The 18,231-nt window shown below is 46.0% G+C and overlaps 1 protein-coding gene across 4 annotated transcripts in view; it reads right to left on the bottom strand.

Moving 5' to 3' along the window:
- Nucleotides 1-18,231, bottom strand: part of WBP1L (WW domain binding protein 1 like) — a 75,202-nt gene that overhangs the window by 16,851 nt on the left and 40,120 nt on the right. For 3 of the 4 annotated variants that reach the window (XM_016919256.4, XM_016919255.4, XM_016919257.4), the window contains exon 2: nucleotides 1,282-1,384. In XM_016919256.4, coding sequence (XP_016774745.3) covers nucleotides 1,282-1,384 — 103 coding nt within the window. Of the gene's footprint in view, nucleotides 1-1,281; nucleotides 1,385-2,022; nucleotides 2,205-18,231 lie in introns of those variants that run through there. The other variant, XM_063781132.1, reaches the window with a different exon arrangement.

The raw sequence follows: 18,231 nt of genomic DNA, 5'->3' as shown, positions 1-18,231 counted from the left end.
CAGTGGCAAGACAAAGATGGTTTCCACATGGCATTTTTTTTTTTTTTTTTTTAGATGGAGCCTCGCTCTGTTGCCCAGGCTGGAGTGCAGTGGCGCAACCTCGGCTCACTGCAACCTCCGCCTCCCGGGTTCAAGTGATTCTCCTGCCTCAGCCTCCTGAGTAGCTGGGACTACAGGCACACACCACCATGCCCAGATAATTTTTGTATTTTTAGTAGAGAGGGGGTTTCACCATGTTAGCCAGGCTGGTATTGAACTCTTGGGCTCAAGTGATCCACATGCCTTGGCCTCCCAGGGTGCTGGGATTATAAGCGTGAGCTACTGTGCCCAGCCTCCACATGGCATTTAGCTGACAGTAAAAGGTTAGGTACACTGGAGAATCCTCCAGGAGCTTCCATGTGAGAACTGGGTAAGAAATAAAAGGAGCTGAGCCTCAAGACTCCCTTTCTCCAGAAGGTCCTCTATAGGCAGGGACCTAGGGAAAGACTGTTCCTTTCTGAAGGACCCTCAGAAACAGAGGCACTCCATGAGGTTCTATGGGAAATTCTGGAAGCCCCTGTGGTCCTTACAAGAAAATGGCATAGTGACCATCTAGAGTGGCCTGGCATTCATAGTAGCTTGGCTTGCAACCTCTCTCTGCAAAAACAGCAAGCCAGCCAGGTGCGGTGGCTCACGCCTCTAATCCCAGCACTTTGGGAAGCCGAGGCGGGCAGATCACGAGGTCAACAGATCGAGACCATCTTGGCCAATACAGTGAAACACCATCTCTCCTAAAAATACAAAAATTAGTTGGGCATGGTGGTGCGCACCTGTAGTACCAGCTACTCAGGAGGCTGAGGGAGGAGAATCAGTTGAACTCGGGAGGCAGAGGCTGCAATGAGCTGAGGTTGCGCCTGCACTCCAGCCTGGTGACAGAGCGAGACTCTGTCAAAAAAAAAAAGAAAGGCAAACCTGGGCTTCTGGGAGGGCCCAAGGAAGCATCTAAGTTGTTGTCAGCTGCTCAGCACACAATGGAGAGGGCAGCCAGGAGAACCTCAGGCAAGAGCTTCTGCAGCAGACCTGGCTAAGACCATATTCTCCAGTCTTCAGCTAACAAAGTCCAAAGAGCACCAGAACTCTCTTCCTCTACAAAGGAAGCACTTCTGGAACCCATAAACAGATTCCACTCACCAACACTGTCCCCAAGAGAATCCGAAAAGGGCTAATGCCCAGAGTTTCCCACTAAGCAGAGGCAGTAACTGGGACCCTGGGACACTGAGAGGCACCCGAGCAAGGACTTACACCAGAGTTCATAGTAGTAGTTGCAGCACTGAGACTGTCCACAGCAGTGTCCTGTGTCACAGATGTAGCTTTGATTGTTGGTACCCACACAGGCTTCCTTATCCTAAAAAATTAAAAAAGCATGTTAGCATATTAAATGACAGCTTTTGAACACTTTCCTTCTCATCATTGTCCTCCTGGTTGTCTATTCACCAGCCCCCAAAACAGTTTGTATCAATGTTTATTCCATTAAGAAAAACAACTTTGGCCAGGCGCGGTGGCTCACACCTGTATTGCCAGCACTTTGGGAGGCCGAGGCAGGCAGATCGCAAGGTCAGGAGTTCGAGACCAGCCTGACCAACATGATGAAATCCCGTCTCTACTAAAAATATAAAAATTAGCCAGGCGTGGTGGTGCGCGCCTGTAATCCCAGCTACTCAGGAGGTTGAGGCAGGAAAATCGCTTGAACAAGAGAGGCAGAGATTGCAGTGAGCCAAGATCACGCCACTGCACTCTAGCCTGGGCGACAGAGCGAGACTCCATCTCAAAAATAAAAAATAAAAAAGACAAACAAACAAAAAAAAACTTTAAAAGATTTACACAACAACAACAGAGTTTAGGGGAAAAAATATGGTTTATTAAAGAGGAGAGGAGATTCAGGACACAAAAGCAATTGGCAGAGTGAAGTTTTCCTCGGACAGGACAGGCAAGGGCTGCCTCACTTTAGGTCCAAGTAGAAACATTTCATGTTCCGGTGCTAACCTCAGCCGGTAGGAGGGTGTTGATTCCCTGGTAATTAGCAGTACATTTTAAATAAAACTGGCTTTTCTGTGAAACTTCCTGGAATAATTAAAGCGGTATGTATTCTAGGATTAGCATCTGCTCAGTTATTCCATTCTTCTTTTTAAAACACTTTCTCTCCAAGGTTAATTCACAGTGTGATCCTAAAGAGGGCAACAACAAAAAAAATCTACAACTGAAATTCTTTACTTTTCAATAAAGGGCCGAACTGCTCAGATAACCCAGTCTAATTTCAATCTGCTAGATCATTTTTGCTTATTGAAAAAGAATCCTGACTGGATCCAGGATTCATACTGTCCCTTGTCAGGGACACTCACATAAAGGGCACTACTGAGTGGCCATCTAGCTGTCTGCCAAATTCTGTCCACAGCACTGGTGGATGAGGATGGAGGGGAACTTTAAAAAAAAGTTTCACATGTAAGATATAAAATACCTCCCAGACCAACGTTAACCTCAGCCCAAAATGTACTTGGGGCCACTATGCAGATGACGAAACCTGTAAGGCATCTGCTATATGTGGCCTTCAACATTTCTTCATTCTAAACAATAACACAGTCATTTACTGGACGCTGTCTTTGTGCCAAGCATTGTGTTGGGTTCAAGGGATACAAAGATGAATAAGACATTGTCCTTATCCCCAAGAAGCTCAGAGTTAAGAAGGAAAAAAGCCCTGCTCAGCAAATAAACTAAAGCCACAGTATTTGCGGCAACTCAGGCTGGCCCTGCCCACAGTGCACATCCGGCGGACAGCTGCCAGTGGAAACTGAAGTCACATGGTCGGCTCCTCCTCTCTGGGCCATGCTTTACTACACTGTCTACTTGGCCAAGGGTATACACCAGGCACTCCAGTGACTGTCTACAGGGCTAGAGGCTGGGCAGAAACAGGACTGGCACCTGAAGCCACACGGAGAGGACAAGAGAAAGCACAGGGCTGAAAACCAGTTCCCCGGCTTAGTGCACGTTTCCACCATAAATCTTTAGGTGTTTCTTGGTCTTAAAAACTTTACATTCTGATATGAGAGTTTAGAAAGAAGGAAACGAGAAATTTATAAACCCTGACAACGAGGCCCTCACAACATTGCACGCAGAGTTCCTTCTATGTGCTCCTTCCCCCGCCGCCCCACCACCACCCTCCCATGTCCACCATAAGCAAAATGAGACACTGGCTATCAAGTTGGATTTCTCATACCATCTACTTAATCCTGCACTAAAAGTGAAAAACAGAATGATTTCTACTGGCCATGTATGCCATTCACACCATCATAGCTGAAAAACCATTAAGTTGAACCATCGCAAGTTGTGGACCATCTAAATATCTTGTCCCCTGTACTTCCTCCTTCCGTTTTCACCATCCCATGCCCACCACAAGCAAAATGAGACACTGGCTATCTAGTCAACTTCTCCTCTGAAGCCTGGTGCATGTGGAAAAAACAGATCTATGCTTGCTACTTTGGCCAGAACACACACTCTTTGACTTCAGAGCAAAACATGCCTTTGATAAAAACATCAGAAAGTTTCTCCCCAGTTTACCAGGCCCTGCGAATGCCATTCTTCCGGCACTGGCTTGAAAGAGCACAGTTCAAAGTGTCCACATAGTTTCTAAAAGAGGCAGTGGTGCCTACACTTGGCACAAGAAAGAATCCAATGACACTTCTGTCTCAGGAAAATTCACCAGAGGCAGCCCAGGCTCGGAACACACGGCTGTCAACTGGTCCTAAGTGAGACATAGAGTGGAATGCATTTGAAATCTAAACAAGTGGCATCCTCATGACCTACTGCTGTCAGTCAGCTTTTCTCTCGGATCTTCTGTGCACCGAGGCAGGGGGCCTGGAATAAACAAGACCTCGCTCTGCTTCACCGTTCTGCCTCCGCTTTCCCAGGGAGAGCAGAACAGTGGAAGCATCATTTAATCCAGTGTTCCTCAAACAGTTTTTAACACAGTACGGAAGTTTCTCGGCTTACGATGGGGTTACATTCTGGTAAACCCATCATAAATTGAAAATATCGCAGTCAAAAATGCATTTAACACAGTTAATCTACTGAACAGGATAGCTTAGCCTAGCTTACCTTAAACTGCTCGGAACTTACATCAGCCTATGGTTTGGTAAAATCCTCTAACACAAATTATTTTACAATAAAGTATTGAATATCTCATGTCATCTACTTAATACTGTATTAAAATGAAAAACAAATGATTTCTACTGGCTGCATGTATCAATTGCACCACCATAAAGTTGAAAAATCACTAAGTTGAACCATCACAAGTTGTGGCCATCTATATATCTAGTCCCCTGTGGTCCTTCTCCCTCCTCTAAATACAGAGTCCCTGAGCTGCCTGGGATAGTCTTGGTTACGGGAACTGTCATTTTCTGCTGCAGCGGTACGAAAGAAGGTGTACCTCTAGCAAGGAAGAAGTGAAGGAGGATTCAGGAGATAGTGAGATATGAGTGCCAAAGTGAGTTCCTTCAGAGAGACATGCTGGTGTCAGTCAACAGTGGTATGGAAAACCCAGGAGCCTTGGGTTTGGCCCCAGCTCTCCCCGCACCCCCCTACTTTTTTCTTTTTCACTTAGAGTCTAACTGTCGCCCAGGCTGGAGTAGAGTGGCCTGATCACGGCTAACTGCAGCCTCGACCTCCAGGCTCAACTGATCCTCCTGCCTCAGCCTCCTGAGTAGCTGGGACTACAGGTGCACGCCACCACACCCGGCTAATTTTTGTAGACCCCAGCTCTATCACTACACAGAAATGAACTTTAGGCAAGTTACTCAATGGCCCTAGGTCTGGTTAAGATCACCCGTAATGTCTCCTTAAATTTTCTTTTGTGGGGGTGGGGAGGATGGAGTCTCACTCTGTTGCCCAAGCTGGTATGCAGTGGCGTGATTTTGACTCACTGCAACCTCCACCTCCCGGGTTCAAATGATTCTCCTGCCTCAGCCTCCCGAGTAGCTGGGATTACAGGCGTGAGCCACCACGCCCAGCCGTCTCCTTCAACTTTAAGGTTTTATTATCCTCCCCATCCCCTTTCCACCCTGACATAGCAGCCTCAAGCCAATGCAAGATATCATGAAATCTATGTCTCCTCTCATGCAAATCCACAGCAAAGAACAGTGGTGTGGAAATGCTGCCTGGTGCTCTTCCACCCCTCCTTATATGAGGAGCCTAATTGTTGCACACCTAGGACTCAAACACCTCCCGGTGGCATAAGATCTACACAAAGCCTAAGTAGTTAAGAGTTCGCTGGGGCCAGGTGTGGTGGGTCACGCCTATAATTTCAGCACTTTGGGAGGCCAAGGTGGGCAGATTACTGGAGCCCAGGAGTTTGAGACCAGCCTGGACAACATGGCAAAACCCCATCTCAACCAAAAAAATAATAATACAATTAGCTGGGTGTGATGTTGCACACCTGTAGTCCCAGCTACTTGGGAGGCTGAGGTGGGAGGACTGCTTGAGCCCAGAAGGTTGAGGCTGCAGCAAGCCATGATTGCACCACTGCACGCTAGCCTGGGTGACAGAGCCAGACCGTCTCAAAAAAAAAAAAGAGTGAGCTGGATCTGGGTTCAAAGCCCAGCTTTTACAGTAGGGCTATTAACTGTGTGACCTTGGGCTAATTAAATTCTCTGGGCTCCTACTATCAACATTATTCTGTGAGCCACTATTGCTGAGCATGAAAGACCATCCAAAAAGCACTTTGCCTTCACTCAGAATTGTTTCAGAACAGCCAAGTTCTCTGTGGCAATGTGGGCTGCTCCAGACACATGAAGAAGAAAAGAAAAAGGAACTGGAAAGAATGCAATGGAAAGGTCAAATATGAAAAATTATCAGCACCCTTTATGATTATCCTATGCTTTTACTATTTACGTATTTATTGGAGACAAGGTCTTGCTCTGTTGTCCAGGCTGGAGTACAGTGGCACAACTGTAGCTCACTACAGCCTCAAACTCCTGGGCTCACATGATCCTTCTGCCTCAGCCTCCCGAGTAGCTAGGACTACAGGCATGTGCCACCATATCTGGCTTTTTTATTTTTACTTTTTTGGTAGAGGCAGGGTCTCACTATGTTGCTCAGGCAGATCTCAAACTCCTGGCCTTAAGCAATCGTCCCATCTTGGCCTCCCAAAGTGCTGGGATTACAGGCATGAGCCACCACACCTAGCTTATGCTTTTCTTCCAAGCATCTTCAAAGCACATTACACATTATTATATTGTTTAGGCCATCCTCACGGAACTTACAGTCTAATGAAAGATGGTAAAATAATTACGCAGATAAAACTGCGACTACAATAAATGTTGGGAAGGAAAAGTGCAGATTAGGTGACAGTGAGTAAAAGATAAGACCCAGGAACTGGTCAAGAAGGTCCAGAACAGCTTCTGGGAGGAAGGTAAGCTTGAACTGAGATTGACAGTACGGTTAAAAAGTTAGTAACTAGGGGGCGCGGTGGCTCACGTCTGTAATTCCAGCAATTTGGGAGGCCAAGGCGGGCGGATCACTTGAGGTCAGGAGTTTGAAACCAGCCTGACCAGCATGGAGAAACCCCGTCTCTACTAAAGATACAAAAATTAGCCAGGTGTGGTGGCACATGCCTGTAATCCCAGCTACTTGGGAGCCTGAGGCAGAAGAATCGCTTGAACCCGGGAGGCGGAGGCTGTGGTGAGCTGAGATCGCACCATTGCACGCCAGCCTGGGCAACAAGAGCGAAACACTGTCTCAAAAAAAAAAAAGAAAAGAAAAGAAAAAAAAAAGTAACTAGGAAGAGGACAGGGAAGAACATCGCAGGCAGAGAAAATGCTACAAGCAAAGCCCTTTGGCTAGAAGGAGATGGTAGAAGAAGTAGATAGGAAAGTTAGGTAGGTGGGGACCACTCTGTACAGGGAGGTAACAAGATCATACTTGCATTTTAAAGATATCATCTTCCTGGCAATGTTTTCATTTGCACAAAACTCCATGGCTAAAACAAAACCCCCAGAAAGCTAGAAATGTACAACTTGTCAAAAAGGAACTTTGGTGCATAATGAATGCGCTTACGCTGAGGCCTTTCACCTCGGGAATGACCGTGGTAGTGGCTACTAGGAGCCCCATTTATTACAGGTATGTGCCTTCAGCCCCGGTGCCACAGTGACCAGCTCTGAGAGACAAGGCACACATGGTTACCAAACAGAAAACAAAGGCATAAAGAAGAGACAAGCAAGACCAACACCAAACTGGAAAAAACATTTTTACACTGGAAAGGATAAACAGTATGCCTTTTGCACATATGCAAAAAATTATCTCCTCTCTTTGGTGGCAGTATAAACTGTGGGACTAACAACATTTTCCTCAACAGTTTCCACATCTTACAGTTGCTATTCTTAGCTGAGCCACTGTAAAGGTCAATTTAATCAGTGTAAAAACTTTCTAAGTGCCAGCATAAAAAGACACACTGGGCAGTAATGTTTCCCCAGGCATGGTTTTAATCTGCCAATTTATGGGTCTGGAAAACTCTGCTAGCAACTGGCTAATGGCAACAGCGTCATGTCCTTAGGAAAACACTTTAAAGTTTAAGAGTGAAAAATAAGAATTGAAGTCCTCCCTGGGATGCTAAAGCACAGGACACCAAATATCTTGGCTGCTGGATATGAATTAATTTGGAGCATCACCTCTGGCTTTCCCTGCAGGAAGAACTAAATCTTTTTTTGTTTGTTTAAATAGAGACAGGGTCTCCTCATGTTGCCCAGGCTGGTCTTGAACTCCTGGGCTCAAGGTATCCTCCCACCTCGGCCTCCCAAAGTGCTGGGATTACAGGTGTGAGCCACCGTGCCTGGCCAAGAACTAATTCCTAATGGAAATGTTCAGTTCTCCAAATCATTTAACACATATGTATTGACCCCCTTCCCCCAACCATGTGCCAGGCACTATGCGGGATGCGATAGCTATAGCAGTGAGCAAGAGATTTGGGGGGTGGGAGGGGAGAGTTCCCGCTTCTGGCAATATAGCTGGGTAGGTAACTAAAAATTATTCTGCTATAAAACCCTGGCTATACAACAATCACTTTTAATTACAAAGCTGAACTTGCAAGAAAGCAAGGAGGATCACCTGGGACCAAAAACGACAGCGGGAACTAGAAACCACAGTAGTAAATGAGATCAGGCCTTTCCAGTTGACCTAGAAAGTGGGGTAGTTTGTTGATCTTGGGCCCACCTGAAACAGGGAATTGGAACTGAGAACCAGTACAAAGCTGGGGCCCTCAGAGGGGGAGAACAGATTAGAAAAAACATTAGCCCACTGGCACATAGTGACAATAAAAACTCTGAAGTGGGAGGAAAACAGTATCTCCTCTAATAATGTGTGATCACATATTATTTCAGATTTGAATTGTACTACTACATGGTCTGAGGATCCCCAAGCCAAAAATTTAACACAAAAAGTAGTCCCAGGCTGGCAATAAACCTGCAACATCTGGCAGAAATACAAAACTGAAGAGATCTACCCTCAGCCACGGCACAAAGGATTCCTATACATAAAGTTCTGTTGGCCAGGCGCGGTGGCTCACGCTTGTAATCCCAGCACTTTGGGAGGCTGAGGCGGGCGGATCACGAGGTCAGGAATTCGAGACCAGCCTGGCCAACATAGTGAAACCCCGTCTCTAATAAAAATACAAAAAAATTAGCTGGGCGTGGTGGCGGGCGCCTGTAATCCCAGCTACTCCGGACGCTGAGGCAGGAGAATTGCTTGAACCCGGGAGGCGGAGGTTGCAGTGAGCCGAGATCGCACCATTGTACTCCAGCCTGGGCGACAGTGAGAGACTGTCTCAAAAATAAAAATAAAAATAAAGTTCTGTTGAAGATAAGCTCACAATCCAAAATATAAAAATGTATGCAAAACTAATCCATTACAAACAAGATGACAAGTTCAACAAATAGCAGGATAAGACCCTCCTGAAAAAAAGTCCCTATAAGATACAAGCATATTTCAAATGATTAAAGCCAAAAAGAAAGAATTAAAAACACAAGAAAAGAACATTACCAAACAAGAAATAGTAACAGGCAGATAAAACTTGTAGAAAAATAGTTATTGAAATAAAAAACTCAACAGATGGGTCACACAGAGAGGAGACCAAGTTAAAGAGGAAATTGATGAACTAGAGAACAGATCTGAGAAAATTACCATCAAAGTGCTTCCACAAGAGAAAACATGGAAATGAAAAATGAGAAAGAAGCTTGAGAAGAAAAGAATGGAGGAGAGGAAATATTTAAAGGGATAACTAAAAATTTTCTATATAAGACTGATTAAAGATACAAAATTTCGGCCAGGCGTGGTGGCTCATGCCTATAATCCCAGCACCTTGGGAGGCCAAGGTGGGCAGATCATGAGGTCAGGAGATCGAGACCATCCTGGCTAACACTGTGAAACCCCATCTCTACTAAAAATACAATTAGCTGGGCGTGGTGGCGGGCGCCTGTAGTCCCAGCTACTCGGGAGGCTGAGGCAGGAAAATCGCTTGAACCTGAGAGGCTGGGGTTGCAGTGAGCCGAGATCATGCCACTGCACTCCAGCCTGGGCGACAGAGTGAGACTGTCAAAAAAAAAAAAAAAAAAAAAAAAAAAAGATACAAAATTTCCAGATAATAAGAAGCCCACACCTAGGTACATTGTATGAAACTGCAGAATGACAAAGGCAAAAAGATTTTTAAATATGTTCCAGTTGGGAAGACAGACAATTAACAAGCAAAATTATAATTTCACTAGCAGTAATAAGCTCCATGAGGATAATAAAACACGATAATGAGACAAAGAGTTTTAGATAGGGTGGTCAGGAAAGGCCACTCTGAGTAGGTGACATCTGAGTAGAGCCCTGACTGCTGAAAAAGAGCCAGCTTAACCAGACCTGTGAGAACAGTGTTCCAGGAAGAAGAAATATCAAATCCACGCAAAAACACCGGGGCAGAAACAAGCTTGGTGTGCTCAAGGAAGAGAAAGAAGACTAGTGTAGCTGAGTACAGTGATCTCAGGGAAAGCAGTGTGAAAGGGGAGCTAAGAATTCAGCCGAGGTCAGATCTCATAGGCTTTGTATAACAATTAAAATAATCTCCAGGCTGGGTGCAGTGGCTCATGCCTGTAATCCCAGCACTTTGGGAGGCTGAGGCAGGTGGATCACCTGAGGTTACGAATTCGAGACCAGCCTGGCCAACATGGCGAAAACCCATCGCTATTAAAAATATTTTAAAAATTAGCCATGTGTGGTTGTGCGCACCTGTAGTCCCAGCTACTCAGGAGGCTGAGGCACAAGAATCACTTGAACCCAGGCGGTGGAGGTTGCAGCAAACCGAGATTGTGCCACTGCACTCCAGCCTGAGCAACAGAGCAAGACTCCGTCTCAGTAAAAAATAAATAATAAAATAAAATAAAATAATTTCCAAAGTACCACAGTTTATAAATTCATTGTTGGCTTTGGCTAGTCCCTCCCTTAGGTTATGGTGGAGACTTGAATAAATATAAAAATATTTTTGCAACTCTCATATTTATTCTTTACCTTGAGCCTTTATTTATCCCCCCCAGCCAGGTTGTGGCTGCTCTTGCAGAGTAAGCAACAAAACAAATTTTCCTTCCATTCTTGAACCAGGAATGGCTTTCTAGAAAGGAGACCAAAGTCTAGCACTGCATATCTACTAGGAAAAAGTTCTAAATGATTTTGGTAATGCTCTGTAGCTAAAGGATAACGCAGTTTTCATAAAGCAGACATTTGAAATGGCTAAATAAGACAGCAAACAACTTTAACTTAGAATCAGCTATTTTTGTTCTATCCTAGATAGAATCTTCAAGTTCTGAAAATGCAGCACTTTCAAGCCCAGGTCCTTAGAAACATATTTGTAGGTGGTAAGGAGGCAAAGCTTCATGTATTCACCTATATTTTTACCTATATTTTTACAATCAGAAAGTTAAGATCAGCCAGGCGTGGTGGCTCATGCCTGTAATCCCAGCACTTTGGGAGGCCGAAACAGGCGGATCACGAGATCAGGAGATCAAGACCATCCTGGCTAACACTGTGAAACCCCGTCTCTACTAAAAAATGCAAAAAATTAGCCGGGCGCGGTAGCTACTCGGGAGGCTGAGGCAGGAGAATGGCATGAACCCAGGAGGCAGAGGTTGCAGTGAGCCGAGATCGCGCCACTGCACTCCAGCCTGGGTGACAGAGTGAGACTGTCTCAAAAAAAAAAAAAGAAAGAAAGTTAAGATCACGTTCTCCCTGATAGTATTGGTTTTGTTTTTTTTTTTTCCTGAGGCAGGGTCTCTGTCACTCAGGCTAGACTACGGTGGCACGATCTCGGCTCACTGCAACCTCCACCTCCCAGGTTCCAGCGATTCTCCTGCCTCGGCCTCCCGAGTAGCTGGGACGTCAGGCGTGCACCACCACGCCCAGCTAATTTTTTGTATTATTAATAGAGACAGGCTGGTCTCTATTTGTCTCTATTTGTATTATTAATTGGCCAGGCTGGTCTCGCACTCCTGACCTCAGGTGATCCGCCCACCTCAGCCTCCCAAAGTGCTGGGATTACAGACGTGAGCCACCGTGCCTGACCACTATTGGTTTTTTAGACTGTTCAAAGACCTGAGGGAAATAAAGAGAACTGTTCAAGGGCACACATTTTCAAATTGGGCAGAAGGAGAGTACAGAAGGGCTGAGGATGAAGAAAGTAAGCCCAAGAAGGGGGATGATGCAGCAGGAGTCCTGGCCTATTGCTTCCCATGTGTTAGTCTAGTCTCCCCTCTCTTTTTTTTCCCTCCTCTTGAAACAGGGTCTCACTCTGTCACCAAGGCTAGAGTGTAGTGGCACGATCATAGCTCACTGCAGCCTCAACTTCCCAGGCTCAAGCAATCCTCCCACCTCAGCCTCCCAATTAGCTAGGACCACAGGCATACGCCACTACACCCAGCTAATTTTTTTTATTGGTTGTAAAGACAGGATCTCGCTACGTTGCTCAGGCTGGTCTCAAACTCTGGGCTCAAGTGATTCTCCTGCCTCAGCCTCCAACAGTGCTGGGATTTCAGTCGGGAGCCACTGTGCCCAGTCTAATCTCCCTTTCTTTGATGGTGGGGTTGTCATGTACTACTTTCGTAACCTTTCTAGTATATACCACACCTGACAATTATTCCATAAGCTTTGGCTAAAAGAGCTTACTCAATTCCATCCTTCCCCATAAAGGGCAAGCCACTGCTAAGAAGTTAACCAAGACTTTGTCTTGCATGCAATGGGACACTAGGAATGGATTTTTATGCTGTTTGGCTGAATTCAGTAGTTTTCCAAAAGAACAAATAGCCTGGGCTACATGGGTAGGTTCCCCTAACCAAGCCAGTAAATCTTCTGATAAGGTTCAGCCTCATCCCTCAGATCTGATAGTGTGGTTTACTCCTTAAGGGCTCTGGACTCCAGCTCCCTGGGCTCAAGAAGACCCAGTCCCCCATGCTTTAGCTATAGAGTACCCTAAAGAGTAAAGCCAAAGACTGGAGCTTGTGACCAATGTAAGAAAAGCCTAGGATCAAAAGAGATGGCTGCTGCTTCAAGATGAGCCCACAGTGTCATGGTCCCCAAAGGGGAGTCCCAGGGGTAGTAGTGGGGACAATAGGGGTCCACTGACTTCAACCCACAGGGCATCCTGGAACAATCTGGTCTGGTCCCTCCCAAAGACTAACACTAGTCAAGAATCTGAGGAAGGGCAACACAGTGAATCAGGACAATAAGGGCATCTTATAAATATAAGTGAATTTGCCCCCACATAACAATGAACATGCTTAGACAACAAATGCAACAAAATAGGGATGTGTTTCCCAAAAGTGTGGTCCATGGGCCCCAAATCATCTGAAATATTTGTCAAGAATGTAGATAGACTGAGACCCTCTAGGGGCAGGGACTGAAAATCCGCCTTTTAAAACATGCTCCCCTGGTTATGTTTATGTATATTCAAGCTTGAGAACCACTGCCCTGGATCTAAAAAGAACATACAATAAACAGTTCCTGCTCTCTAAACATGAAATAGACTCATATTCGTTTTCTAGAATCCCAAACATGTCCCAACACAGTTACCCACAAGAGTACCTACATAGAATCAAGGCACATTATTTATACTCTCTATGACTCATTCCATTAAAACATATAATAGATCATACACATAAATTTTAAAAAGAAGTGACATGTTAGCTACGCTCCCATCCACACCAGTACTGTTACTGCCAAAGCTGCACTGCAACTACATCCTCATTAAACAGCCCCCAAACAGAGCAGCCAGCAAAAAAATTAAAATCCATTTCCTGTGTTGCTATTAGGAACCTGAATAACAAATTCAGAAAAAGCTACTTGACCCTGGTAGGAAAATCCCACAGCAAAAATCGGAAGTTGCAACATATCCCATGGTTTTATTAAGGTCTACTTGTCAATGTCCCAGGGCATGCAGGCCTGTGGAGTCTGGCAGGCTACAGAGGCACTGGACCCTGGTTCATGGACCATTCTTTCACCCCTGGACACTTAGAAGGAAAAGCAGTCCCCAGGAATTCCTCATCACTGGCCTCTTCTGCTACAGAGTAAGTCCATTGAGAAGCATGGCTTCTTTAGCAAGGGCTGGTGCAGAGAGCTGAGGGCTGAAATAGCAGGTAGCATGCAGCGGAGCAGGTGAGTAGCAGGTGGCACTCAGGCAGAGCAGAGGGGCAGTTTAGCCTACTGTCATCCACTCACAGTTGGTGCCATGAAGTAGGTCCTTTTCTTCCCACAGTTGTATCACTGCCTCTCCCCTCTTAAAAGTGGGGATTGCACTAGTGGCCCTTAAGCCCCAGTGGACCCACTAATGAGTTCTATGCCTACATGGCACCGTTGTTTTTCAACTTTTAAAAAGTGGGCTGAGGCTGGGCGCAGTGGCTCACGCCTGTAATCCCAGCACTTTGGGAGGCCGAGCTGGGTGGATCATGAGATCAGGAGTTCGAGACCATCCTGGCTAACACGGTGAAACCCCATCCCTACTAAAAATACAAAAAATTAGCCAGGCGTGGTGGCAGGCGCCTGTAGTCCCAACATCTCGGGAGGCTGAGGCAGGAGAATGGCATGAACCTGGGAGGTGGAGCTTGCAGTGAGCCGAAATCGCACTACTGCACTCCAGCCTGGGTGGACAACAAGATCAAAACTCTGTCTCAAAAAAAAAAAAAAAAGTGGGCTGGTGCCTGGCGCAGTGGCTCACGCCTGTAATCCCAGCACTTTGGGAGGCTGTGGTGGGCAGATTACCTGAGATCAGGAGTTCAAGATCTGCCCGGCCACCATGGTGAAACCCTGTCTCTACAAAATACAAAATTTAGCCGGGCATGATGGCGGGTGCCTGTAATCCCAGCTACTTGGGAGGCTGAGGCGGAAGAATCACTTGAACCTGGAGGCGGAGGTTGCAGTGACCTGAGATCGTGCCATTGCACTGCAGCCTAGGTAACAGAGCAAGACTCTGTCCCCGCCCTAAAAAAAAAAAGAAAAAAAAGTGGGCTGGGTGCAGTGGGTCAGGCCTACAATCCCAGCACTTTGGGAGGCTGAAGTGGGAGGACTGCTTGAGCCCAGGAGTTTGAGACCAGCCTGGGCAAAAAAGCGTGACCTCATCTCTATTAAAAATTTAAAAAATTCGCCTGGTGCGGTGGCTCACGCCTGTAATCCCAGCACTTTGGGAGGCCAAGGTGGGCAGATCACGAGGTCAGGAGATCGAGACCATCCTGGCTAACACGGTGAAACCCGTCTCTACTAAAAATACAAAAAATTAGCTGGGCGTGGTGGCGGGTGCCTGTAGTCCCAGCTACTAGGGAGGCTGAGCCAGGAGAATGGCGTGAACCCGGGAGGCAGAGCTTGCAGTGAGCCGAGATCACGCCACTGCACTCCAGCCTGGGCGACAGAGCGAGACTCTGTCTCAAAAAAAAAAATTTAAAAAAAAATTTAAAAAATTAGCCATGCATGATGGCAGGCACCTGTAGTCTCAGCTACTTGGGAGGTTGAGGCAGGAGGATCACTTGAGCCCAGGAATTCCAGGTTGCAGTGAGCTGTTAACTGCACTCCAGCCTGGGCAACAGAGTGAGACCATGTCTCCAAAAAAAAAAAAAAAAAAAAAAAAAAGTGGAACTGACGGTCAACATTTTAAAATGAGAGAAATTCATACAAAAATCCAGATTTCCAGTTTCTCTAGAAAAATCAAGGACCACATTCACAAAGGGCCATAAGAGGCTGGGCAGAGATGTATATGGGCTCCAGCTTCTCCAGTCTACACAGTCTCATCCCCCGCCCCATCCCTACTGCCCAATAATCTCATTTGCTTGACTCAGTCATGTCACTGGCTGGCCCCTGCGGGCACCTGACTGTCACTTCCTGCTCTAAAGTTTAGTAGTAACCTTGAAGTTAAGGCAGGCTAAAGACACCTAAATACAAGCAGCAGACATCTGAATTCTCTACACTATGGCTCAAGCAGCATCTTAATTAAACACATGTCAAATAGGAACCTGGATAAAGAAGAGGGGCCCTTCTCCACTGCACGATGGGAACACCTGCAGATAATCTAGAAAAATCTCCTACCACAACAGCATGGGGAAGACAACCAGTTCTGCCCAGTGACTGTTGTGTATCAACCACTGACCTAGGTGTTTTTACCTACATTACCTTTTTATAGGAAACAGGTTCAGAGTGATCATACAGCTGGGAAAAATTTCCAGGACCTAAAACCCAAAATTTAGTAGAAAGAATTTAAGGCTTAGGGTTACCCTAAACTTTCATGCTAGATGCTGACAGGCACAAAAATGACAGATAAGATATGAAATTTGCCTTGGAGGGTACTTTGTAATAACTAAGCTGTTAGGTTTAAAAAACCTAACAAACTTGTTTGTTTCAATTCTTGTTGCTGCAAAGCTTCCTGAAATATTCAAGTTCATCTTGTTCCTTCATAAGTACAATCTAATCAATAGAATGTGTTCTTTATTTAATGATCTGTAATGTGGCAAAACCTTGGGGTAATCATTTCAAGCAGGGAAGATGCACAAACATGTAAATACGTGTATATAATTAATATACACAGTACACATTTACATAGAGTTCTCGAACTTTTTTTTTCTTGAGACAGTCTCACTCTGACTCCCAGGCTGGAGTGCAGTGGTGTGATCTCGGCTCACTGCAACCTCCAACTCCTGGGTTCAAGCAATTATCATGCCTCAGCCTCCTGAGTAGCTGAGACTACAGGCGCATGCCACCATGCCCAGCTAATTTTTGTGTTTTTGGTAGAGGTGGGGTTTCGCCATGTTGGCCAGGCTGATCTCGAACTCTTGACCTCAGGTGATCTACCCACCTTCGCCTCCCAAAGTGCTGGGATTACAGGTGTGAGCCACTGCACCCTGCCGTCTTGAGCTCTTCAAATCTCTTTTAAAAGTCAGCCTCTCATTTGAGCCTGCCAGCCAGCTGCCTGCAAGACACTCTGCGGTGAGACCCTTTTTAATGTGACCCTTTGTCCAGGGTAGAAGTAAACAGTTCCCCTGAACAGCTTAGAGAACTGTAAGCGGGCCAGGTGCAGTGGCTCACACCTGTAATCCCAGCACTTTCGGAGGCCGAGGCGGGCAGATCACAAGGTCAGGAGTTCGAGACCAGCCTGACCAACATGGTGAAACCCCATCTCTACTAAAAATACAAAAATTAGCCAGGAGTGGTGGCGGGCGCCTGTAATCCCAGCTACTCAGGAGGCTGAGGCAGAAGAATCGCTTGAACCTGGGAGGCGGAGGTTACAGTGAGCCGAGATAGCGCCACTGCACTACAGCTTGGGCAACAGAGCAAGACTCCGTCTCAAAAAAATAAAAAAGAACTGCATGGGGCTGGGTGCAGTGGCTCACGCCTGTAATCCCAGCACTTTGGGAGGTGAGACAGGAGGACTGCTTGAGCCCGGGAGTTGCCGGACCAGCCTAGGCAACATGGCAAGATTGTCTCTTCAAAATGTAAGAAATTAGCTGGGTATGGTCCCATGCACCTAAGGTGCTAGCTACTCGGGAGGCTGAGGTGGGATGATCGCTTGAGCCTGGGAAGTGGAGGCTGCAGTAAGTCATGATTATGCCACTGTGCTCCAACCTGGGTGACAGAGTAAGACTCTGTCTCAAAAGAAAAAAAAAAAAAAAGAACTGCAAGGGTCTCTGAAGAGGCGCTACTGCCCCCCTATCTTATAAAGAAATGACACTTAGACTAAGATTGAATACGACAGAATTGGGACTGTCAAAACCCTGATCTTCTGATTTTGATTCCTTATCCTTTCTGTAACTGGGCTCTAGCTCAACAGTCTTTACTGTATCTTGAAAATAGCTCTTAGTCAAATAGAATACCCACTTCTTTGCCTCAAAAGAAGAAAGAGGTATAGTTTTCAAAAGGATCTGAAATATTAAAGGTACAAGTTAATTTGTTGCTGATGTGCTTGAGAAGAGATTCGCCAGTTTCATTTGAGAAAGGCATATGCCACATCTCATTCCTCATTTTAAGCATAATTCTAAATTTAATCCCCCTTTTTTTTTTCCTCAGCAGTTCCATCCCACTGCAGCAGACCTGCTGGGAGCAAAGAAGATCATAATGGGACTTGCCTAGTGTGGTTGTCTGTCTTGGGACCAGCACCAGAGATGTATTGCCAGCAAAAAGTTAAACACTGCTCAAGGGAACTGTTTACTTCTGACTCTGACAAGGGGTCACATTAACAAGGGTCTCACTGCAAACAGGCACAGGATAAAAGAAGTCTTCAGAATCCAGAGGCTGTGTCTTCAAAAGACAAAAAACTTTAAAGAAACAAGAACTTGGCAGGTGGCTCACGCCTGTAATCCCAGCACTTTGGGAGGCCGAGGTGGGCAGATCACGAGATCAGGAGGTCGAGACCATCCTGGCTAACACGGTGAAACCCCGTCTCTACTAAAAATACAAAAAATTAGCCGGGTGTGGTAGCGGGCGCCTGTAGTCCCAGCTACTTGGGAGGCTGGGGCAGGAGAATGGCGTGAACCCAGGAGGCAGAGCTTGCAGTGAGCCAAGATTGTGCCACTGCACTCCAGCCTGGGCGACAGAGCAAGACTCTGTCTCAAAAAAAAAAAAAAAAAAAAAAAAGGAAACAAGAACTTTTGGAACTCTGAGAGCTTGGACTTTAAGGTTAAAATAGACTTCAGTGATGTAGAAAACCTTGGG

The sequence above is a fragment of the Pan troglodytes genome, chromosome 8 (genome assembly GCF_028858775.2).
Source record: "Pan troglodytes isolate AG18354 chromosome 8, NHGRI_mPanTro3-v2.0_pri, whole genome shotgun sequence".
Lineage (NCBI taxonomy): Eukaryota > Metazoa > Chordata > Mammalia > Primates > Hominidae > Pan > Pan troglodytes.
This window is presented reverse-complemented; position numbering and strand designations above follow the sequence as displayed.